General features: G+C 47.1%; 1 protein-coding gene across 2 annotated transcripts in view; it reads left to right on the top strand.

Annotated features, from left to right (window-relative positions):
• The window catches only part of NTRK3 (neurotrophic receptor tyrosine kinase 3), a 218,672-nt gene that overhangs the window by 174,147 nt on the left and 18,899 nt on the right, over nucleotides 1-25,626 (top strand). The window contains exon 16 of one of the 2 annotated variants that reach the window (XM_077185417.1): nucleotides 10,037-10,111. The exons of the other annotated variant lie outside the window; for it this stretch is intronic. Within the exon in view, the coding sequence (XP_077041532.1) occupies nucleotides 10,037-10,111 (75 nt within the window). The remainder of the gene's footprint in view (nucleotides 1-10,036; nucleotides 10,112-25,626) is intronic. 2 annotated transcript variants of the gene reach the window in all.

Genomic DNA, 25,626 nt, shown 5'->3' with positions numbered 1-25,626 from the left:
GTCCTGCCTGCCTGATGGCAGCATTCCTGGGGGAACAGCATTTTTCCCTTCCCAGCTGCAGGAGAGATGTGATGTGAGAACTGTTTGGAGCACACTGCAGCAGGAGTTTGTCTCTGGACTGTCCACCAGCAGGGAAAGGCTTCTCAGGCTAGGGAGCCATGGTTTCTAGCCTGATGCTTGCACAGGGCTGATTTATTTCTGCTTACAACATGTGTGTTTGGCATGGAGGATGATTTCCCCCAGCTACCCAGAAAGGGGTGGCCTATTGTCCTGATCAAATTCAGGAAGTTTTCATGATGTGATGGCTGCCAAGTGCAGTTACTGAGCTGGGGAGGAGGGAAAACCTGATCAGATTTGTGCTGAGATGTATCACCCCTCCCAGGCCACAACACTGGATTGCCTCTGGGTTTAATTACCAGTGAGGGAACCAATCCTCACTGTGCAGCAGAAAAGCCCCTGCTGGGAAAAGGTCTCAGTGCAGTTACTGGGCAGTGATGAGGAAAGAGAGGTGATGTGGTCCCATAAGTGCTGAAACTTCAGGAAGGACCAAGCAGGAAAGAGAAGAGCCCAGGGCAGGATGAGAAGCAGCACATGTGATTACCCAAGTTCTTGCCTGCCTTCTTCCCTTCTTCCCAGCCCTGCTAATCCTGCCCCAGCCACAGGCAGTGTCACACTGCCAGACACAATCCCAGCTGAGCTCATGCCCCTGCAGCCCCAAGAGCCCTCTGTGCAAGGGCAGAAATTGCTGGCTGCTGCCACAGCTGGGAGGGCTGAGCTGATCTCCACAGGCCAGTCTATTGTTGTGGGGTTTTTTGTCTTCTCTGTGGTGGTGTCCTGTAGCCCTCATGCTGTCTGTGCAAAGTGCTTTGCTGAGGACTGCTCTGTGCTGTCTCATGCAGTGTGCTAAGGCTCTTTATTGAACTTTTCTCTGCATACACAAATTGCCAAATATGACTAAAGTAGTAAACAGTTATCACCTACCTGCCAGAGCAAGAACTGAGTTTCAGACCATCACAGCCTTTTGTTCTTAGTTGATTTTCCTTTCTTTGTTGTCGCTTACTTTCAGTACGTTTAAAAATTTTGATCATGAAGTTAATTCTGTGTTATATCTGTTAAAGTCCAAAGAAGGTTTCTAGCAAAATAAGGTTCTGATTGCCCACATTTACACTGGTGGCATGAAGGGCAGAGGGTTTACATCACCTGCCCAAGGCCAAAGCAGGAATTGTGACAGAGCTGGGAAGCCTCTCCAGGCCAGCAAAGAGCAAAATTTGAAAGGCCAGGTGTCCTTCATCCCCCCTCCAGGCACAGTCCAGCCACAATCCTCCCAGAGAATGAGCAAACAAGCTCAAGTGGGAGAACCAAACTGCTCCTTGCACTCAGCTCTGAGAGCTGGAGGTTTGGCTGGAGAACTGAACTTTCAAAGTCTTCAGTGCTGTCCCTGGTCACACCCATGATCTGCCTGGTGACGTTTCCAAGTCTGTTTCCCAGTGTTTGTGCGTGGCAGCTTTCCCCTTTAGACAGCTGCCATTGCCAGCAGTGGGATCTGGAGCAAAGTTCTGCTTCAGTTGGTTCCAGAAAATACTGCTTGGTGTGTCCAATCTGCAGCCCTGGGAGAAGCTGTAGCTTGTCATCTTCTGGAAACACAGGGAGAAATCCCCCCCTCAAGTGACCCAAAGTGAGAGGACTGGAGCTCTCTGCAAGCCCTCTCTTCAGTCTGCTGGGTCCCTGTGTTTGCTCCTGCCCAGGCCCTGCAAGCCTGGATTGCTGGGTGTGTGGCTGTATTACCGTGTTCCAGGCTGAGGATTAGTTCCTAGCCATTTCCTTTCTTCCCCATTTTTTAATCTTTTAAGACAAAGAAAGTGCACCATCTGGCTCCTGCGTTTGTGGGATGCGAAATTGCTTTAACAAAGGTGAACTGATTAATTTTCTGTTACGCATTTGGGTACAGAAAACAAACATTTGTGTGACAAAAACAGCAGAGAGGCTTGTTCCCCCTCTCCACAAGCACTCCATGCTCTGCCTGAAGACTGATGCATCCTCTTCCTCCTCCATCACAGAGGGATCCCATCAGCTGCTGCCTTTTAACCTCCTTTTGAGAAGACAGCATGGACAGAAAATGATTGTGGAGGTGGAAGTGGAGGGGGGAGGTGGAGCAGCATCTGAGTGGAGAGAGGAGGAAAGTGGAGGAACTGGGGAGCCAGGGAGAAGTTGCCCAGCTCCTGTGAGCAGAGGGAAGGAGGGGCTGCTGGAGGAGCATTTCTGTGCTGTGTTGTGTAACGTGCTGTGCAAGCTTTGGTGTGGGTCTCTGTGGGAAGGCGGGATGGAATATATCCACGCTGGAGAGGAAAGGTTTGGGCGGATTTCATTTTCCTTGTTGTTTTCTCTAAAAATCCGTGTGGGTAGGCGATTTTTTTGAGGTATGACTCAGGACTGTGACAGCAGGTGGTGGGACGCTGCAGGTCAGGGACACGGTGCCTCAGCCAAGCCGAGGGTGGCATGGAGACTGCAGCAAGTGAGGCACTGGGGCCTGCCCAGGGCTGTCCTGGAGGATGTCTCAGTGGCTCTGGGGGAATGTCAGAGCTTGGGGCATCACCAGGGCTGAGGTCAGAACCCCCAGCTGCTCTTTCACCCTGCACGCTGGGGTTTCGTTGCTCCAAGAGCCCTTCTCTGGACCCACCCAAGCTCCAGTAATACCAAAATAATTTTCCATTTTTTCCCCCCAAAATGTGTCATTCAGGTCCAAAACAAAAATCACGTGGCAGCTGTCTAGGCCAGTATTTCTTCATCTTCAGATGAGAACACTGTCTTAAATTGTACTCAAGACTCCTTAATAACTCCCAAGGGGATGTCCTGACATGGGTGGGACATCAGCAGTGAAGTCACATGACAAAGAGAGGAAGGATTTATGTAGACATTAAACCTCATGAAGACATTCCTCTGTCCGTATTTCCTCTGTCCTACTCTTCTGGCATCCTGCTCCAAATCCTGGGCTGGGCTTGACCCTTCTAAGGGATTTAGCTCCATCCTTTCACAGACATCAGTCCTGAGTGTTCTCCTGGTCATTTCATCATGCAGAGCACTCCTGCTTGTCAAAAAAAGACATATGCAGGACTTGAAAAGAGCTCTGGAATGTTATTATTATTATTATTATTATTATTATTATTATTATTTTTATTTTTATTTTTATTTTTATTTTTATTTTTATTTTATTTCTAGCAATGCAGAGATAATCATGATGACAAAAATGCTCCCTGTTTCTGTGTCCTCATCACTCTGGAGCATTGTTTGGATTTGGGAGAAAAAAGGTTTGCAGGAAGAAGCAATATCTTTTAATAGAACACGTGATATTGTTGGAAGGGGGAGAAAAAAATGAATTTTAGGTGAAAAAACCCTCTCTGAGTTCTTATTTTTTATTGTTATTTTCTGTTGTATCAGTTGGTTTAATAAAAGATTAATATCTCTTCCCATGAACCTTGGCTCTCATACCCTTAGACCATCAGAACCAAAAAATTTCTACTATGACTTTGGCCTTAGGTCAGTGTTCCTTGAAAAGCCTGGGATCCCTCCTCCTCTGAAGCATGAAGGTTTACTGTGCAAACAATTTATTTCTTCTCTTTCTTTGAAATGGCCAGCAAACCCCCCATATTCTTGATAATTTTCAGTACCCATTTAAGGTTGCTTTCTGATGACCATCCCCCATGTTGACCATCTCTTACTTTTCCTCTGCCATTCAAGATTGGCTTCTTTCTCATGGATACAGCCAGTTATTTTTCCACTGAGGTTTCCCTGTGTGCAATAGGTCACTGAGATTTAGCAGCTGCCTGGGTCGTGCTCCTTGGAGGCTCATCCAGCATGGTGGGTAGCAATAACAGACAAACCTTGCACTGGAACTGGATTTAATCTGACCCACAGTTTTCTCCATAGAGGTCTCCAAAATAATCACAGCGTCACTGGTGCTCTGCTCCCAGCAGCTCTGAGCTCTGTGCAGAGGGTCAGCTGGACTCTCCCAGGTCTGCCTTTTTGTGCAGACTTGCCAGAGCCCCTTTAGAGCTCCTGTGGATCCCTCAGCTGCACAAACACCCACTGCCAGCCCCTGGTGTTTTCTTTGTGGTTTTTGCTGTGCAGCTCATGCAGTGTGGATCCCAGCACAGGGGAACAGCTGCCCAGCCCTGTCAGCACCAGGATGGAGCCCTGTGATGAGTGTGCTGGGGCTCTGAACCACCACCTGCTAAGGGAAATGCCAACAGGCACAGGGGAGGAAAACTCCCTCTGAATTCCTAGCTGGGATGTGGTACTGCCTCACTTTGGGAGGGAGAATAAGCTGCCACTCTCAGGTTTTATGGTAGAGGCAGTGTATACTGGCTGTAAGTCAGCTGTGGACAGAGAATGAGCCAGGCTGTGCACTCAGACAGTGTCCTCAGCCTCAGCTCAGTGCTGATGGGGGGCAGCAAGCTCAGCCCCTGGCCACACTGGGTGTTGGGGGGGATCTGTTGTAGAAGATAAAATGTGTGTGTCACGTTCAACCTCACAATCAGCTCCTTTCCCAGCACATCAGTGCTGTGCAGATGCATCTGTGCACCACCTTTTCCTCTTCCAGCCCTTCTCTGAGGAGGAAAATGTGATGTGCTGCTCTCTCTACATCCTTTCTGCTCAGGTTTTGGGAAGGTTTCATATCTAAAAATGTATGTTCTGTTAGGAAGAGGACTTAGAAGTGAAAAGTGTTTTAATTTTCTCCTTCTTATCTGGGATTATGGAAATATATCTTGCTTTGTCAGACCTACAAGAGTAGGGGAAAAAAGGTCTCATAGTCACGTGGAGATGTGACTGATACAGCCAAGCAGAGCCACAGTCCTCCTATGTGCAAGAGTCTGTGTTTGAAAGTATTTATGCCCTTCTCAACATCTGTTTATCCCATGTATCCCATCACCCCAACCCCTGATTTATTTCTCTCCTTGTTCTTATTGCCACCACTCCTCCTAGATGACATCTGTATGCCTCTTTAGGTGTGGGTGGCTCATGCCATGGTGCCTCACAACTGTCCTGGTTGGGGTTTTGGGTGCAGAGAAACCAGACCGCTCCTAAGCTGCAGCAGGGTTGGCAAGGGGAGGTGAGGGAATGGCTCAATGTGGGTGTGTGGGTGAAGTGTCTCTGTGCCTGTCCTGGTGTGCTCTGCGTGCAGGAAAAGTCACTGTGATATTGAACGTGCTGGTCTTTGATATCTCTGTGGCTCCTATAAAAACCTCTGCAAATTGAGTTTGTGGCACAGCTCCTTATCTCCTGAAAGGAAGATGTAACAGCATCATCTTGTGTTTTAGCCAGACATTTTCCCTCAACACTTCCCCATTTCTACACTGAGGGAAAAACAAATGTTGAGTCTTTTTTTTTTTCCTCCTGTTTGGAACCTTAAGAGCCCTTCACACAAAGCAGCTCAAGTGCAGAAGAATTAATTGGGGAAATTAGGTTGTGCTGTATTCCTGGCATTTCCTCAGAAACGGTAATTGCCCTAATTCTCCACCCTGTCAAGACCTGCATTCGCACCCTGTTTTCTCCCTCCCCTTTTTCTCAATGTCTACCTGTTGTTCTCCTGCTTGAGTTGCTGTTTTCATGCTGTTGCCATTTATTTCATTCCAGTAATGAGAGGGATGTGGCAGGGGAAGCTCTCTCACAATCTGGTGACATCTTCTTTGAAGCACAGGCACAAAAGAGCGGTTTGTTTTTGGGAGATAAAAACTCCCTGTTCTGGTACTTGACCTCCATGCTCACCTCTTCTCCTGCTTGGGGTATGTTGCTGCTGTCACTGCAAGTCATTTGGCTCAGAATTTTTGTTTAATACAGTCTCAATATTCACCTAAACACTGACCTCCAGCTAAATCCCTGTGTTCTCCCCAAACCCTCACATACCTACTGAGAGCTTATCAAACTTAGGATCTTTCAATCAGAGCTCAGCCCCATTTCCCAGGCATTCGAATTGAGGCTTTTGATTTCTCCCAAACATCAGGCTGAGATCCAGAGGACTGGGAGTTCAAAGCCTTTCATTTTAGCTTCCTGATGGTTTTTAACCTTCCATTTGCAGAGGTCAAAGATGTAGCCAAACAGGGAGGAATTGTTTGTTGTTCAGTACTTCCTGACCTAAAACACCTGAGGATGTCTAGGACAAGTTTGGATTCAACAGAGATGATTCTTCCAGTCCATGTCCATGCTGACTGGACTTTGGCTGCTCTTAAAAGCTGTCCAGGCTGATCTCTGCTTCCCTGGGATCTGGGGAGAGTCCTGGGAGTAACCAGTCAAGTGCTGGAGCCATCCCTGGGGTAGTGACACCATTCCCATAAGTTGGAGTCAGTTCAGTTCAGAAAGCTGGGGCTGTTTCTCAATGCAGCCAAACTACCCAAGCCTCTCACCTCTGCTGTAAAAACTTGAAATAGCAAATTTCCTGCAGGGAAGTTCAGGAACCCTTTCCTTCAAAGCAATTCCCTTTGCATAAAACTTTACTATGGAGGGCAGGACTCTTTTCTATTTTCAGTGTTCCCTGGCTGCAGCCAACAGATCTAGAGAGACAAGAGAAGCTACTTGTGATCCCCATCCATCCTTTAGTTTTTCCCTTCCCCCTGACTGTGAGACTGTTTTTCTTTCTCCTGTTTTAATTTGTTTTGTCCAAGTGTGGTTCCCAACACCTACTAGAGGTTGCCTGCATGCAATGTGCTCTCTTCCTTCTCCTGTCCCCATTTGGAACATCCCATTAGCCTGAAAGCTCTGACAGACAGGGAAAAGAGCTCAATGCCTCCTTTTAAGCAAGATAGACTCTCCCTTGGTGGAAATCCATCCACAATGAGTTTCACTGTGGTGTCACCAGAAACAAGAAAGGATTTTGTACACAGTAGGTCAGAAACTCTGATGGTTCTGGGTTTTATCAAGGTGGGTACAAATTTAAACTGTATTTAAATTTAAACTGATCTAAACTGCAGCTAGAGCAGGAGAAGGTAGAGAACCTTATGCCAGCATATTATTCCAGCTCCATGAATCCAGAACAGGTGGACCAGAAAAAGTGTGGGTCCTGAACTGTTCATGCTTTGGGAGGAGCACTGCCACTTACAATCCAGCAAGACTGGAATGTACAAATGTAAAACCTTCCCTCTCATCTTGTCTAGGTTGTTAAACCCATTTCCTCACTGCAGTCCAGCTGGCCACTGGCCTCCTCCTGCCTTCCCACCTGCAGGACCATGATCTCAGCTCTCCTTTGCCATTGGTGCAGCCAAGAGATCTTTTGTGTGGTGACACACTGATCAGGAAAGGTGGGGAGCACCCCCAAACCTCAGTGTGATCAGCAAAGAAACTGGAGGCAGAGAAGTTTAGTGAGATCATGGATAAATTATGCTTTGCTTCATGACAAACTGAAGGTCTCTCTGAAAAAATTAAAATGCAAGTGTCTTCATCAACATCCCTAATTAAGACACTTGTATGGAAGGAAGCCACTACTTTCTTTTTTTCCTGCTGGTTCCTGCATAGTCAGAGTTTCTCTAGGCTTTCCCCTCCTGATCCCCCAGTTTCATAGTCCTGCCTCTCCCAGCTCCTTCTGCCCCCTATCTGGATGGAGAAAGGCCCTATTTTGAAAGCAGCTTTAATACCCAGGGCTGTTTAGGGCTCTGCTGTCAAAGAGAGCCTGTTCAATGTACAATCAAGGGGCAGCGATGCACAAAATTGCACACACACACGGAATGGGAATCTTTTCTCAGTGCGTGTTGAGCTTTGAACGCTTAAGTGATTCCACCTCTCTCTTCCCCATCCAATTATGTGGGCGACACATGATAAGATTGCTAAAGGCATTAGTGAGGGAAATCTTTATACTGCCTAATCAATAGTGTTCTGCTCAGCAGAAGGCATCTCCCCACTCTGGCCTCAGCCTTGCTCCTGTTTGCCTTCTGAAAGCACCTGGAGTTCACCTCCTCTCTATTTGGGCTGTGGAGACCAAGAGTTAAAGCAGCAGTGTATCTGTTGAGAATGGTTGTAGTTAAAAGAGTTTCTTTCTTTCTTTAAAAAACCCCAACAAAACAAAAAACCCAACAAATATATATAGAGAACCCTGCCAAACTCACATATCAGAATTTTTGGAAATGTTTGCTGCAGAGGGACCTTCTGCCCCTTTCTGCTGTATGGTCCTTACAGGAATGGCCAAAAACCTCATAAGCAAAGGAGCTGGATGATAATTTTTCTGAGCATCACTGAGGCAAGACGCCAGATTTTATGGGCCACTAGACAGATCCAATATAGCAAATCCTCTGTTCCACTGTGGATTCTGAGACCAAATTATCAATTAATGTGAAGCATTAAAAAATCCAAATCCCTTTTAGTTCCCTGCAGTCATTAGTGACAAGATACAATATCTATAGCTCAAATGCTGTGCCAGCATCCCCTGGCAGCAAGGCAGAAACTTCACTCCTATTTTTTCCAACATATATGAAAAAACATATGAGATCAGTGGTTTTTACACTCAAATTCGGCTGCCTCTACATATTTACTTAGATGGAGAGATAAATCAGGTTTGGGTTACTCTCTGGGTTAGTTATTTGTTATTGGAATAAATGCATGGTAATAGATCTGACAGAGGGAGATGTTTCCCTTTCAGCTCTGTGTTTGAGGTAGAATTTGCTTTGTTCTGCACTATATTATATTGATGTTTTTCCCCCACTGCTGGATGACTTCATTTGCTCTACTTCTTTCCAACATCCGTGCCTCTGCCACAGCTGGCTTTAGGATGCAGTTTTATGCACAGACTTCTCTTTTGTTTTCCCCCAACTGTAACACAGAGACAATTTAAACAACCATCATGAAACGATTTTCTAAGCCTTTCCTCCCCCCAATTCCTACCTCAACTTTTTGGGAAGGGAGGTGAGTCAGTCATCCAATGGGCAATTCCCCAAGCAGAATGAGCTGTCAGCTACATTCAGCAGCTCAGTCTCCACTGCTGATGCAGGGTGGCCAGGTGCCCAGGGCAATGACCAGCTGGACACACTCTGAGGCCATATTTGAGGTATTCCCCAGGCAGTTCTCAGCCTGAGTTCCTCAGTAGCACAGTTAAGAGTGTACCCCCAAACCACTGTGTTCACCAAATGCCTTTCCATCTTGGAATTTTGTCCTCGTGGGAACACAAACATCTCACTGGAAAGTCAGCAGACTTTATGCCTCTCATTCACTCCTAACGTGCTCACTGAGATCCCTACCCCTTTTCCTTGCTCCTATTCTGCAAATCTTTCCTACTTTGCTGCAGAGGAAAATGTAGTGCTGTATTTCCTGCCCCAGAATTTTGCTTTCCCTGTCCCTTTCTAAACTTCAGGTTTCTGATTGCTGGCAGGTTTGTGGGTGATTTGGAGCTGTGGGATCAGCTATTTGCTTCCCCAGCCTGCGACAGTACTGATGGGACAAAGACTTTTGGGCCAGTGTAGGGTGATGTGTGAGATGCTTCACTGGGACATTTGGCCAACAATACCCTTAACTCTGGCTGGTCTGAGCTTATTCAGTGAAGATATCAGGCCTAGGCCTTATTCTGCTGGCAGAGGCAGATGAGTCCCTGCACCATGCTCAGGAGGGCTGGCAATGAGCAAGAAGCAGGATGCTGAAGTACCAGATACAGAGCAAGTGTCAAGCATCCGAAAATTTCTCTTGTCTGGAGAAGAATTCTGGGTCTGCCAAGGGATGACATTCTGTGTGACCATTCTATGTGGCCTCACAGTCCAAGGAGAAGTTTCAGGAGGCTGAGTGCCCTTGACTCTTGCCCAGTTCACCCTCTCTGTGCACTGGTGCAGGTGTGGGGAGCGAGGTGGCGGCCACAGGGGCCAGAGGGTCTCACCTGCACCACGCCCTCACAGCAAAGGCTGAGCAGCGTTGGGATGTTGCAGCCAGCAAAAGCCTTTTGGTTCAGTTAAAGACACTCCCTTTCCCTTCTTGTCCCCTTGCTTCATCCCCCCCATCCCTCCCTCCCTCTCTCACCCTTCCCTTCTCTTTTGTTTGTCTCCTTCCCTTGTTCTCACCCATTCACTGTCAGGAAGGGCCGCGTCTGAAGGGCCAGCTCAGCGCAGCGTGGCAGCGACAGAGACTGGCACCGTCGGCAGCTGCAACAGTGAGTGCATCCCATACCCTGCAAGTGGGGGACTGCTGCTGCTTGGGCATGAAATGACTCCTGGGGCCAAGGGGTTTTGGGAACAGCTTGGGTTTTGTGCATTTGGCAGTGAAGGGGCTCTGGTCTGTGATGGGAACTGCACACACGTCTGCTGTAGCCGCTCTCTGGGGCTCCTCTGGATGGTGAGGTAATATGGGATGAGTGCAGGAGTCCCCAGTGCCACCTTCCTGTGGGGGTGTTCAGGATGTGTCTGCACTAGTGGACGGTGTGGGCTGGCCTCTGATGGCAGCAAGTACAGCGTGGTTTGTCTCTGTGCAGCTAAACCACCCCGTGGCTCCAAGCAGGGTGGCATTTGCACTGCTCACTGGGACTGTCCCTGACCCGTGTTATCCTCTGAACAGCTGCTTGGACAGTCAGACTGGGTGGTTGGATTGTCACATGCCAGCCCTGACAGCTTTTGTGTGCTGGTCTGAGCACACTCCGGGTGTCTGCAGCTGTGATTGAGTGGATGCACCCAACACTTCCCAATGCTGCTCCCATCCCTTGGCCAGAGGGGTTGCTGTGAGTTTGAAGCTCTGACAGAGCAAAGGAGTTTGGTTCTGCCAAGGGTGTGGCTGATGGGAGCCATGTGAGCTGTGTGAGCCCGCTGAGGGTTGGTGACACCTCTGTTCACCCTGCCCTCCTCCCACCGAGCAAAGCCAGCATCCCATGGTGCTCTCTGCAGGATCCTCAGCTCAGTGTCCCCTCCAGGAAGCTGCAGGGCTGCTGAGGCTGAGCTGCAGGAGCCTGAGACAGGAGCAAACATCCAGCTTGGTTGTCCTGTGGGATTTTTCTGCTGGCACACAAGGAAATGCTCTATTGATCCAGAAAGTTAGGGAGTCTTTGCTTGAGTCCGTTTTGGAAGTGGATGGAGCTAATCCACCCTAAGACACTGAACAGAGCAGTTATGACCCTTCATGGTTTAAGGCAGGAAAGTGATGGCTTCCACACTTTATTTCCCAATAACTTCCCTGTGCCAGCAGTCCCAGAGATGGGCATAAATATTTGCAAAGTAGACATGTCTGGGATAAATCACCTGGGTCCAGTTACTGCAGCCTCCCTGTGGACTGTGAGGGGAGCTGTTTGCTCCTGGCCAGGTGATGCAGGATGAGTGTAAGGACCCCTCCTCCTGCTCCAGAGAACACCTACAATAGCTGAATGGATCCTGCAAATCCTTCCTGGGGTCTGTGACACAGCAAGGCTCTGGCACTTCCTGACTGTTGCCAGAACCAAATGGGAGTGTGAGTTTAGATATTGCTGATTTTGCAGAGGGTATGTCAGCAGATAAGAAGATTTGCCACTGAAAGGTGATTTTGTTACGCTTATGCCTTTCTGAGCCAAAATTGAATTGTGGGGTGTGGATGGGAATTTAGTTCTAAGCACTGATGTAATTTTGTATCCTTGGCCCTGAAGGCAGTTTTAAAAAAATTATTTTCCCCTGTGCCCTGACACTATTTTGTTGCCTTTGAATCATGTCCTTATGACAGAACAGATACTGGGGTTGACCTTTGCAATGTGACATAATAATATGTGACTTCTTTATAGCTCTTTTCATTCAAAATGCTTGGCACACTATGAATCTGATCTTGCAACCACTTGCCACTGGGCCTAGCACTCACTGCTCCAAGCAATCCCTGGGGAAGCCAGAGGAGCACAGAATTGCTACACCTGGTATTACTTGCAGGATCAGGCCCTGGAGAAATGCAGCACATCTGTGAATAACCACATCTTGGAGAGAGAAAGCCTTACCCTCCCATTTATCATTTTTATTCACTATCATAATGCCATGCCCAGCACTAACATGACAGCCTCCCCTTGGCTACAGTGTCATGGCAGGTGATGCTGGGGCAGTATTCATAGCTATTATCTACCAACCCTCTTGGTTTTTTTTATTTATTATTTTTTTTTCCCAGCTCTAAAAGCCTGTTAATTAATTAACTCCTTTAGCTTATCCTGCACCATTTGATCCTGCAGAAATCACAGCATTTTATCTTATTAGCAAGTGGGAATTAAAGAATTAAAACTACTAGGGGGAAAAAAGAACATTATCACTTTCCCTGGGCATCACTTCTGAAAAAACCTTGCCCTGTACCTTCAAAAACCCCAAGCTCAGCCCCCAGGGCTTGACAAAGGATGGGAATCTCAGATCAGTGAATGCTTGGGCTGAAAACTGCTTTGTGCTCTGCTCTGCCTGTTTTGAAAGGGAGGGCAGAGCCAGGCACAGGGAGAAAAGCCCAGCAGTGAGATCCCAGACCTGCACTGTGCTGCAGGTCCCTTTCCTGCCACCATAGGAAATTCCATTAGTTCTCCTATGCCTCAGTTTGCCATTGTTAAAGAGTGATCTCTGTTTGTGCTCACCAAGGAGATTCACATTAAATAAGATTGCAAGGGACACAGTCATTGCAGCATTGGGAAACAGGTAAGTACCTTAGGAATATGTAGGCAGTCTGTGAGCTGAGACATTTGAGGTATTGTTTTACAGAGAGTGAATTTTGGGAGTACTCAGTGGCTGGAAAATGCAAAGAAGGAAGCAGGTAGGATCCTTGCACCCACCTCTGCTTGGTTTGCTCTAGATCAGCAGAATCAGGAAAGTTAACTGCTCCATCCTCTTCTTGATGAGAATTGGTTAAATCTGGGGATGGGGACCCACTAAGCATCACCAGGTACCTACACTCTTCACCACTGTTTGCCACCAGCAGAGCACTGCATCCCCAACACACCCTTAAAAACTCCTTTGAAAAATTACTTCATTAGGAGTAAAGAGATCTGGAAAGGATTCCCTGGATCATCAAATCCAATCCCCTGTTGCATCAATCACATCAGATTTATCTTTTTCATAATCAAGCACCACTATTAACTGTGCTCCTAAGGGGAAGAAGACAGTCCCAGAGTCTCATTGCTTTAAATCATAGCTGCCCCTGATTTCCAGTCTATGCTTAGTCATGGCCCATTTGTTAAACAGCAGGTACCTGGCGTGGAAGCAAGAAATTTAACACAGTTTTATTAAAATATCCACCCAGAAATCCTCACCACAAAAAAATGCTGAGGCTGCAGAAGAGAACGTGCAAGGTCAGGTAATGATAAGGGGGAGGCCTGAGCTCAGTCTTGCCTCTGCCTTGTAGAACAGACTTCACATCATCTCCTGAGTGATCCTGGTGAGGAACAAGGCAAAAGTACTCTCAGCACAAAGGAACCTTGTTGCTATTCTTCACCATCATATTCATTGTGTAACCCTCTGTCTCTCTTGCCAGGTATAACTAATGCTGAGCTAAACATTTGGCTATTTTTTTCCTTTTGCTGACAGGCTTTTCCCTGCCATTTATAGCTTCACTGTGCAAGCCATTACCTGCACAGCATTTTTGAGAAGTCAGTGAGTTCACAGAATCATGAGATTGTTTGGATTGAAAGGGACATTAAAGACATCCAGTTCCCCTCCCTTGCCATGGGCAGGGACACCTTCCACTGGACCAGGTTGCTCAAAGCCTCATCCAGCCTGGTCTGGAACATTTCCAAGGGTGGAGTTTCATTGTCCTGTTTTGCAGATTAGGAAAGGAATTCCAGAGTTATCAGCCACAACAACCCATGGTGCTTCAAGGGCAACTTTTCCCCTCCAAAATGCCCCTGCTTTGTCCAGTGCAGTCTGACTGCCTCCAAACCATGCTGGTGCTGCCCAGGCAGAGGAAGGCGCCTGGTGCAGCAGCCTGCAGTGTACATTTCATGCCATGAAAATTATGAGATGCTCTAAACTCGTGATTTATCCAGTTAGTTCATCTTCATACACAATGGATAATAATACAATGAATGGAGAAATTGGTGAGCACAGGCTCAAGTGTAAAAACTCAGTGTAACCCACCAGGTGTGGTGACCCAGGCCAGCTGTGACCTGGTGGCACATGGAGGTGGTGCTTAGCTCAGGCCACTGCTGCACAGAATGGCCAGAGTGACTAAGGAGGAGGGTCCTTTGCCAAAACCAGGTTTGGAACTAGGACACTGCAATCCCATGTTTGCTTATTTAACTTGGCAGGTATTCAAGTGAAACAGGCACAGAGGGGAGGTATCAGAGCTGATCTCAGTACCCACATGTGGGATTTTAAGTTTCTATTTCAGTGCTCATGCTTGGAAAAGAAATGCAAGCAGACCCCCTCACCCTCCTTTTTCCTTTTTCTTTTTTTTTAAAGCACTATTTAAATGTCATAATAATCATATAGTGCCCACCTTAATGTGCTGAACAAATTAAAATATTTTATTAGTCTATAATCTGAAAATCATTACTGTGCTTACCATAAAAAACTGCAGGTCTTCAGAGGGAATGATGTCAGAGAGTCTGAATTGAATGCAAATATATTTTGTTGCTGTGAAGGTAGCAGGGGTCAGACAGGCAGCCCCCAGCCCCAGGGCAGCAGGCTGTTAGCAGGAGAGGGAATGAAATGCCTCTCACAGTGGGGAGGCAGAAAATGGATCTCTTGGCTGATTTTCCTGGAGTTTTGCGGGGTGAATGCCTGGGTCTGGGCCTGGCTGGTTGGGATGGTTTCAGAGGAAAGCATTGGTGCTGCTCCCACCCACCTGCCTGGGGTAAGGAGGTGCCCCAGACAGCTCATCCCAGCATGGCTGAGCTGCTCAGAACCTCTGGCTCCATCCTGCTTCCACTGACAGCCCAGGTTCCTGTTCCCCTCAGGCATCCACATGCCCCTGGTGCCCCCTTCCTTCTGCAGATGATTCTGGATGTGTTTCTCCAAATAACTGCTGCGTCTCTCCAAAACACAGCTCATCCAGCCCCAGGAAAGCAGCCTGTTCCCACAGCAGCCTCTGGCAGCTGGCTCCCAGAGAGGCCAGGTGACAAGGCAGTCCCTGCTTTGGCCAGGTGACCCTGGACACTCCCAGAGCAGTGGCTCCTGAGTCCCCTGCCCTGCACAGAGCCAGTGGGCTTCTGCTGGTTATTCCTCACTCGCCTTGGGCAAGTGTCAGATGGTTCAAAGATTAATTACCTTTTAACTGGCTGTGTTTCCATCTCTGCAGAAGGCTGCAGCTGAAAAGACAGGAGTTCTGGGATCATTTACCCTGGTATTACACAGCAGATTACCCTGTACTTACGAGGTCACCAGTTACTGTGTAATTAGACCTCCAACGCAGGGAAGTCTGTGATAGGCTTCCACACCACTCTTCTTCCTGGTGCCAGAGAAGCAGAGGGATGGCAGCAAAGTGCAGGCTGAAGCCTCATTAGGTGCATTTAAAGCTGTTAAATAGTTTAAAATTCAAGCTGGGGGAGGTGCAATGAGAGGGTAGCAAGGCCACCTGTACCTGTCAGAGAAAGGGAGCAAAAAAAAACCCCAGAGCAGTTTGTCTAAGAAATGCAGGCAAGCCAAAACAGAAAGGAGGGCTGTGAGGGTGATCCACATGCCAGGCAGCTGAAAGGCAAAAGGCTCCTCATGTGTCACCAGGGACAGCTTTGCCAGTGGTGAAGGACTCTGCTGAGCCTGAGACCCTGTCCATGTCCCTGACCATGCTGTGGGATGGTGTCCATGGAGCCATGGAGGATGCTGCAGTGCATCAGGACAATGCCTCTTGCTCCAGATTGCTCTCCCTCATTTCTCACGTGCACCCAAATCAAACACCTACTCACAGAGCATTTGGAAGAATGACAAATGCCTTCGATTATCAAGCACAAATTCCAGTGGCAGCACATTGCATCTCTTGAGTGGCTAATAAAGCAGCAAGCCCATTCTGATCAATATACAGCAAGTAGTGCTGTAAAGTGAGGTTGTGCCTGCCCCAGGCCATGTTGCATTTTGTCTTTTTAAACCATGTCCTCTTCAAGCCAAGCACAGTCTCTTTTCAGTGGCAGCTCCCTAGAATTTCTGGCTTTCAGTGAGCCAGTGAAACAAATGCTGTTCTGAAGCCCCTCCATGTAAAGAACCCAAGTTAAAGAGCAAAGTGTCTCTACAGCAATCATTAGTTTAAATACTCTTTTATTACATAGTCACATGTCTCCAATTCATCCCCACAAAGAGCATCCATACAGTCAACAGCTTCTGAAGAGGTGAAGCAGAAACAAAGACAGTGTGAAGCCATTGATTACTGAGGATAGAAAGGGCAGTATGTAAATAATTTGTCTGAAGGGTGACCAGAGTGGGGAGATGTGTTACCTGATTGCAAATATTTACAAAGTTGTGAGCTTGAAGGTTAGAAAATGTTGAGAGAAGTGTATAGAAGTTAGCACAGGGATAATGTGGTGAGGATGAGTGGGGAAAATCAGTTGTGGCAAGCAGGAAATTTCCGTCGTGTAGGCAAGATTTGTTCGTGATTTCCTGAGGGAGGCTGTGGGTTGTTCACTTGGTTATATATGGATTGGCACCCATCAATACCTTAGCAAATCCTTTAGGGCCTGCTGTCACAAAGGAAAGGGAGAAGAATGAAATTTAGTGGGGTTTTTTTGCAGCTCTACTCTCCCCCTAGGCAGGTGTGTGTCATTGTGGGGGCATGGTGCACACACACCCCTAACACTCCTGGACTGGAGGGGATTATCCAAAGGAGTGAAAGCAGCCAGGGCTTTAAACCCAGCATTTGTAGTCACGTTTATCCTTGAAGTAAATGCTCCAGCAGTGACATAATTGAGGGCTGTCCTGGCTGCTCAGCATATGTCTGCAGGGGTCATTCATCCTTTCTGACACTGCAGAACATTAGCGGTTTTTTAGACTCACTTTCTCCTTCCGTCCTTCCGCTTGTGGCTAACCCTAATGGAGACCTGGTGGCTAGAGACTCCTCTAGGAAAACTGGCCTGTTTGGAGAGCTGACTGTCTTGGAGCAGTCCTAAATTAGGGCAAAACCAGGCAGATGTGTCCTACTGGGTGCTGGGTTTGTGCAATGGCCCCAGCGGGGCTGGTTGGGGTGGAGGGTCTGGCTGGCTGCAGGAAGGGGAGCAGAAGGCAACTGGTGAGTTCTGTGATGGCCACTTAGTGCTCAAGGGCTCTAATGGCATCTGGGAACCAGGTTCCTGTGTTTGTGGGTTTGCTTATTTATTTATGCTCCTGGCTAAATAAAGTAGGGAGGAAGAATTTTAACACAGTGGTTGAATTGCATGGGACTGCAGCAGCTCTGTCCTACTCAAGGGCATCCAGGCAACTTGATAGAGAATGGAGGGAACTTCAATGCACAGAAAGTCTTAGGTGGAAAAATAGAGAAGAGAATGCAAAGCTTGATTCCTTCAAATTTTTAAAATTTATCTTGTTTTCCAGCAGAATCCTGCAGCCCAACCCCAGCCTCACCATTTGCACATCACATTTTATTTATTCCCCTTCCTGGTGCCACTGCTGCTCCCCCATGACAGCAGTGCTGAGGTGCTGTCACTGTCCTCTCCTGTGCCTGTCCCTTTGGGGCTGTTGCCACCATCTGCAGCCTCTCCCCTGCTTGCCACACCAGCTTTGGGCAGGGATGCTTGAGGTAGGCACAAAAAGGAGATGTCCATGGCAACTTCCCCTAGTTTAGGTCTCAGTAAGTTTAGCCAAGACCATCCCTGTCCCCAGTGTGTCTCTACAGTGCTCTGACTGATGGAGGGTGGGGGGTTCAGGTTGGGGTTTGCCCTGCTGTGAAATGCAGGGCTTCATTCAGCAGTGCCAGAGCTGGCACAGCTTTCCCACCGGCGCTGATGGGTTTAATCACATCATTAGTAGGTGTGACACTGCAGCCTCCGATGATGAGCTCTTTATTCTAACACAGCTTTCAGCGTGTTTATCTGAGATGCCATCTGTGCCTGCACTGCCTTCATTAGGAGAGAAAGCCTCTGTATCTTCTGACATTGGTCTGTATTTCTGTGATGTTTCCCTGCTGAGAAACCACTGTTCAACTAGAGGGTGAGAACCCACACCTGGAGGAAAGCAATATTACCCAAAATGCCTAAATGGGACAAATAGACCATTAGGAAGTGCACTGTTTGGAGGAATCCTCAACTGGTACACAAAACTGGCTACAAGAAATGATCCAGCTGTTTTATTCCTGAAAGATTTTCATCTTGGTAAAGCAGTTATGCCCCATGCTTAATCTAAAGTGCTGTAAGTTTTCAGGCGAGCAAAGAACAGTTTTTAATTTTTAAAATACTTTCTATTTTTGTACCTCCATACCATACTTGCACATAGAAGTTTTTGGGTTGCTTGTCCAGGTTTTAGATACAAAATCATTAAGATTTGTGGGTGCAGATCTGAGTATCTAGCCTTCCCCCTTAAAAACTCCATGGTATATGTTGTATATATTATTAACTCTATACAATATATGCAGCTATATATTTTTGCAGCTGTCCATTGATCAACAAAGTGGCAGCATGGTGTGCTCATGGTGTTCTGCTGCTCTTGACAAGATTCACAAAACACAAACCAGGCAGGAGCTGCCACATCACAGTCTATCTACACATAAAAAAGGGAATGCTTCCATAGAGAGGTGGCATGCCCTGGCTTGTATCAGTTTTCTGTCTGCATGCTGCCAGGCCGATGCTCAGCGAATCTGACAGTAACAAAAAGTAGATTTCCAAACAATCTTGCCTAACGAATTTTGAATATTATTATGATTAATGTTAAGGCAGTTGAACTCATTATCCAGCATCCAGAAGTAATGGAGCCTTATCTACATCTTGTGTAGTCCTCAGTCAGGAATGGCTTTGGCTGCAGACAAAGATGAGTGTTGTTGGTTACCCAGAGGGGAGGCACTGGCAGGACAGAGATGGAAGGGAGATGATGAGATACCCATCTGAAAGCATTTCAGCACGGAGTGATCACACATGCAGGTTCTTTATTGCTGCTATTTCCTAAGCTGCATTTCTCAGGCCATTTTCAGACTTGACTCTTTTACCATCAGGTTAAGATTTATTGGGCAAATATTTTTCCTCCTTCCCAAAGCCAGAAACTGGGTTGATTTTCATTCTCTGCATCGCCAAAAGAACAGAATCCTGATGGATGTGTTTCTTGCATCATGATGGTTTAACTTGACTTCTATCCTATTAGCTTTTGAGCTATTAAACATCTTTTGTAGCATTACCAGGGAAATGATAATGCAGATCATCCATGGACAGCTTCTGTTGGCACAAGCAGTCTTTGCAGACTCCAGATCCCCCTTAAAGCTGGACCCAGCTGAGAGCTGCATTGTCTCATGGGTATTACATGTCTCTGAGCTGGCCTGTCCTAAGAAAGTGTGTTCTGATGGAAGGGTCTCCAGCCTTGTGAAGACAGCTGATAAATCTGTGAGGTGCCTGACAAACTATCTGGAGGCTGTAGTTTGAATAGTTTTTGGTGGCATTCCCAGCCTCTGCTGTTCTCTGGGCAGTGACCATGAGAAGGGTAGCTTTTGATCAGCCCTGATGTGTGCCCATCATGTTGTGTCTGTGATGCAGAGGACTTCAGAGGCCACCACAGGCACACACAGGTCCACAGCTGCCCCGTGCCCACCCACAGCTGAGCAGGGAACTCCAGACTCTCCTGGAGAGCTGACCAGAGAATCCTCCCCCAGGGCTTTGCTCCCTGAGTTCCCAGTGTGGGGCTGTGTCATTCTGGGCCACCAGAAGCTCTCAGTAGCTGGCCCAGGGAATCAGTTTGGTCATGTCTCCTCCACCTAGGGCAGCAATCTTTAGGAGAAGGGTTCAGGACCTGCTAGGAGCTGGTGCTGCCCTTGCTGACCTTTTTACTACAGGTTTTACAAACTACAGCTCCTCTGCTCCCATAGCCCCCCCGGCTGGATAAGGCATGGGTGGGGTTTCTCACAGTTCATATCCTGGTGTTGGAGATCATGGCTTTTGGAGCTTTTACTCACATGAACATGGAACTGGCCATCCCTCTGCAGGCTGGTTGTGCAGCTGTTTGCAAGCAGTGAATGCAGATGCTTTGAGTGTTGGGAAGAAAAGGTGAAGAGTGAGTTGTAGTAAGGTGCACACCAAGCAGATTATTGGCAAACACAATTAAAAATATATGTGCAATTTCTCCTCTGTTTCCCTTGTCTTAACCATCTTCTGCATTACTTCTGGCATTTTTAGACAGTAGATAATATGGCTGAGAGGACTCTTGGGCACAGGCAGCTCTTAGAGCAGCAGTGATTTATCTCAGACCATTTTGAGGTAGAAGAATTTACCTCTAGCTACAGCCACCCCTCCATGTCTGCCCTCCCTCATTTGCATAAGTAATTGGCAGCTTGTTAATGGCTCATTAGGAATGCTGAAAACCGTGGGATTAAAACACACTCAGTGGAGCAGAGATGAGGGGTAGGGGGGGAAAGGTTGCTGTCCCTGCTTGCAAATTACACTGCTTGATTCAACGTGATTCAGAATTACAGGTCATAAAGCAACTAGATTGTTAAATGAAGTAAGGAAAAACAATGTCAATGGCAGGTTTTATTTTTAGACTCATGTTTAAACACAGTATGTGCATCTAGGGGGAACAAACAGTCCCTTGCCAAACAGTCCTACTGACAGCAGGAAGCTCTCACCCTTGTCTCGGTTTCACATTAACCCTGCCTGGTCAGTGTTTCCTGCTCCTGAACCAGTCCATCTGGCTCCTTACATCACCTCGTGGCAGGGACATTTGGTTCCTTTTCCCGTGTTCTCTCTGGGTAAATCCAACCTTCTCACCTCTAGCAGCAGGCAACCAGCATGTTCCTTTCTTTGGGCACGATTGGGACACCCAGCACAGCTCCATGCAAGTAGGAGAAACAGCTCCAGGTTGCTTTGTGTGTTCTGTACATCTCAAGAATCCCTAGAAAACTGCTGTGAGATGTCTTTGGTTGCTGACACGCAGGGAGGCAGGCAGGCAGCCTTTTGCTGTGGCACTGCCAGAGCCTGCAATGCAGGAGATGGTTGGTGTTGCCAGTGAGAATTGTCAGAGGATCACATCTGCTGTTCCTGGAGCGTGCTGAGGACACAGCCAAGTCAGTTGAAAAGTTTGATGGAAGCTGTTTGCTGACTGTTTAATCTCCCTTTCAGCACTGGCTATGGCAGCAGTGACTGCAAAGGCACAAGAGGTGAAGGCAAGGACAGGGCCATGATGGCTTTTGAGTCACTTTGAGCAGGCTCAGCCCGTGGGCTGGGGCAGCCACAGCACACCATGCCTTTCCATCAGGAGAACACCCTGGGGATTTTTGGAGGCCAAGGTCATTCTGGCAATGGTTCAGTCTCAGCTATAGCTAGGACCCTTCTTCCTGGATAAGCTGAAAGGAAATTACAGATAAAGCACTTGGGAATCACATCCAGTCATAATTTGCAGTTAAATTCAGCAACTTCTGATCTAAACTTGGGTACTTAAGAGCCTACTAAGGTGACAGTTGAAACCATGAAGTGGGGACAGCTAAGGTTGAGCAAAGCTCAGCTCTGTCTGGCATGTCAGAGTTAATCCCTCTGCTTTGTAAAAGGTGCCCAGGAATCTGTCAGGACTCACAGAGGCAAAATACTGGCACATCTGAAAAATTTCTCAGTGCAGCTGGATCCAGGCTGAGGGCAAGGAAGGAGTGTATTCTCCTGGATCCCCAGCCAGCAGCATGTGCTGCTCTTTGCATCACCCTGAGAAGTCACCTCCTTGTGCCCCAACCTGAACTGACAAACATTGACTCACAAAGGCACAATCTACATCAGCTTTGTTTGTTGTTCTCCAAGAGCTCAACTTAGCCAAACAGAGCAGCTTTTCCTCCTTCTTGCTTTCATTGCTTTTTTTTTTTCTGCCCTTACATCCTCTCAGATGACCCTGAGAGCCACCTGTGGCTCTTATTCATACAAGGCTGTCCAGAGCTGCTGAATTAACAGCACATCCTGCTTGCAGCAGGAATCAGCATGTCCTGATGGGGACTTACAGCTGGCTGCTGGGGAAGGCTCAGAGCTGCATCACCCAGCTCCTTCAGTTGAGCTCTAAAGGACATAAGATTTAGTGTGGTCCAGGCTGGGATGGCATCCAGGCCTGCAGGGAAAGAAGATCCCAGGTCACCCCTTCCTACAGCAGCAGGAACAGAGATGGCAATCAGAGAATGTGTGTCTTATCACTAGGCTGAGTGGAATTTCCTGGAGAGGAATGGTGCCAAGGTCTCCACTACTGCTATGTGATTCTGTACAAGCTCAAATGTCTCTGCTTCCTGCACAAAAATGGGAAGTTCAAATAATGCTGCACGATGCAAAGACATCTACAGTGGTTCTTGTGATCTTCCCAAGGCAGGAGCAGAGCCTCCATCAAGTGTGCCAGGAGCAGGAGGAAAGGTGTCAAATGACCTTGGAAAGCAAATGTCAAATGACCAAGGAAAACAGAAGAACTGGGTTTTTTTTTTGTTGTTGTTGTTGTTTGTTTGTTTCTTTCTTTCTTTGGTTGGTTTGGTTTTTATTTCAACGTTGCAAAGGAAACTGCACAAAACCAAAAACAAGACACAGGCTAAGAACATGCAGGAGACAAATCCCGTTCTGAGCTGAGATCCATGGAGGTGCCTTCCAGCTGTGGGTGTAGAAAAGATGGCTCAGTAGTTCCCCTTTGAATGCTGCTTTCGACTACAGCCCTGATATGTGAGCTAGGAAGGGGGAAAACAGTGTTTCCCACCAAAAGTTGCCTTTAATGTGCTAGTATCTGTATTCCCACCAGTCCTAAATTTGCATGAGGGTTTTTCAGCCCTACTCTGGTTTTGATTTCCAGGTTATCTCTGCTGGTGGCCCAAACTGTGGATTTATTGCACAGTCTTTGCTGAACACTGCTGCTCCACTACCTGCTGCTGTACTGCCAGACTCACCAGGGGATAACATGTCATCTTTTCCTTTCCTAATCAGCTGGATGTCATTCAGGAAGCTGGGACAAGGAGAACTTTTCCCCCCAGACACCAGCTTTCCTTGGTAGCAGACAAACCTCAAGCCTTATAATACTACTTGTACATAGCACTTATATAGCTTTACATCCTCAAAGTGCTGTACCAGCATTAAGTAATTATCTCTCTCCCTAATGGCCATTAATGCTGGCCTTTCATGAACCTCCCCCAGCTCCCTGAGGTTCATATCTAATCCAGCAATAAGCTGCTCAGAGGGAGGGGCTGGATATCTTGCAAGTCCAAGGTTCTGGATGTGTAATGAGGCTTCAGAGCAGGGGCCAGGTGCCCTGGAGTATCAGAAACACAGAGCTGTGGACCAGGTCATGACCCTGGGAGCATCCACTGGAAAGGGATGGAATCAAGTAGGTGATACTGTGATCTTGAAATGGAGAGGAAGAAAACTTTGGCTGCTCAGAGGATGTGCACTGATTGCTCTATTTATTACCAGGATAGCACTGTGAAGAGAAAGAGCAGAGCAGTGGGAATAGCGTGTCAGTGTGGGCATGGGGAGTTGATCTAGGGAGAGAAAGTTAGCTAAAAATGTCAAACAAAGCTAGACAGCCATGGCAATGGGATAAAGAGGCCAGTCTGCAGATCTGTGAAGCATTAAAATAACAAGGCAAAAGGGCAAGCTTGGCAGCATCATAGGATTTAAAGAGAGGAGCAGAAGAGGATTTACTTGTCTTATTTGCTTGCAAGCAGAGCCCTCTTCCAAGCTATGGAGTGTCTCCAGGGGAGATGTTGTAATGCCACTGTTTCAGGACATTTTACCCTTGGGGAAGGGGAGGCTCCCTGTTAGCAGGGCTCTCCTTGCCCTAGCTCCCAAATGGAGAAGATGGTGTGGGAAGAGGACATGGCTGTTTCAGAGAAGTCCCAGAAGTAGCACCTCTTAACAAACACCAGTTCTGCATGATCACTTATTTCTGAAGCCTGCTAGACCCAGCTCTGAGCAAGCAGAGGCTGAAATAAACTTTCACCTTCTCCCTAAAGGCATGGTAATGATTCTTGCCAAAGCCAAGGCTATGCCTTGTAAGCAGGCTTTGCAAAAGAAGAAAACAGCACCCATTTTTTCAGCCTGATTTAATAGCATCATTTTGGTTTTATGCTCCTGGCAATGGCTGGTCCTGTAAAACAAGTGTGTAGCTGTGGGAATCACGTGCCAGTCTACAGTGGCAGAACAGAGCTCACAATCACTACATGTTGTGCAAAGGATTTCTGTCACCCTGGACACACTCTGCTTCCTGTGGCATCACTGGCACAATCCCTCTGTGCTCAGCTCTAAATCATTTTGCTACATCATCAAATAACAGGGTATGGCTGACTGCAGGCCAGGAGGACTTGGTGTTCATTTTCTGCACAGCTTCAGAGCAGGGCCTTCCCCTGCCCTTCCTGCATCTGTTTTCTCATCTGTGAAATGGGAATTTTAATCCTAATCAGTTTGCAAGGGAAGAAGTAAGGGATAGTCAAAGGCAATCCTTTAAAGAGTAATAGCCAGTCTTATGTGCTGGGTTAGACATTGGAGTGGGTTTATGGTAGAGTTTAATTGATGCCTGTTCTGCTTATGGCTGGTAAGTGCAAGGCTTAATCTTTGCTCTCGAAAATGTGGCACCCTGTTTGAGATGCAAAGGATGCCTCTGCAAGGAACACCTCATCTCTGAGCATAGCTGGGCCGGGTTTTGGGACCCACAAATTTCTGAGCATTGCTTGTTTGAATTTTCACTCCCAAATTAATTTGATTATTAATTGTTACCAGATTAATTTGTAGTAGAAGCTGTGTCTCACATGGCTGGGAGGAATGCTTTGGCTGTTCCTGAACTTCAACCTATGAGCTAAGCCAAGATTGTGTAGTCACATCCTTGGGACAGCTCTTGGCTCTGTATGTCATTTTGCTGGCAGGTCTTCACCAGAGTGTGTCTAGAGGTGACCAAAGCCCTTGACTTCATTTTAGCTTTATTTTAGTGCTTAGAGATGGCACTACTGCCTTCTCTGCTCTGTTTCCAGGGCCAGATCCTTGAGTGGTGTAAATCAGGATCCTCCCTTTTGAGCAGTGCTGCTGTGATACTGTCTGTGTAAGCTGAGGGCCTGGTTCACACATTCTGAGCTGCTCTGAGATCTCTTCAAAAGGGAGTTGACTGTGCTCAGTGTGTTGTACTGCCTGTAATCACAAATGATCTTGCAAAATTCAGGATATTGCAAACGTAGAGAGCTTTTCAGCAAGTAATCATTTTGAGATTGCTGGAAAACTGAAGAGTTAGTGCTACTTAAAGGAGAATAAAATAAGCATTAGCACAAAACAGTTTTTGCAACAATCAAGTTTGGTGTATGTCCTGTTCTGCTCATTACATTTCCTCAGAGCCCTTTGCAAGAAGGGGAAGCAACCTGTAAAAGCTGGGAATGTAGAAAAGAACTAAATTTGCAGCCAGGGTTTTGAAGGAACAAACAAAGAAAAACATATTTCCATTTCCATTACAGAAGAACATTCTTGGGAGTTCAGAGCAGCAAGCTGAGAACACACCAGCCAAGCCACCTCAAAACAGGAGGTGTGGAGCTGCAATGATCTTTTTATCCTCAAGCATCTGCACTTAGGAAAGAAAGATCTTCCTGAGACTTTTAAAAATCCTCTTTTTTTTTGAGGGAGGGTCTGTTTCAGAGTAAGGGAAAGGGCTGGTTTGCAGCCCT

The sequence above is a fragment of the Agelaius phoeniceus genome, chromosome 13, assembly GCF_051311805.1.
Source record: "Agelaius phoeniceus isolate bAgePho1 chromosome 13, bAgePho1.hap1, whole genome shotgun sequence".
In the NCBI taxonomy this organism is placed as follows: domain Eukaryota; kingdom Metazoa; phylum Chordata; class Aves; order Passeriformes; family Icteridae; genus Agelaius; species Agelaius phoeniceus.
This window is presented reverse-complemented; position numbering and strand designations above follow the sequence as displayed.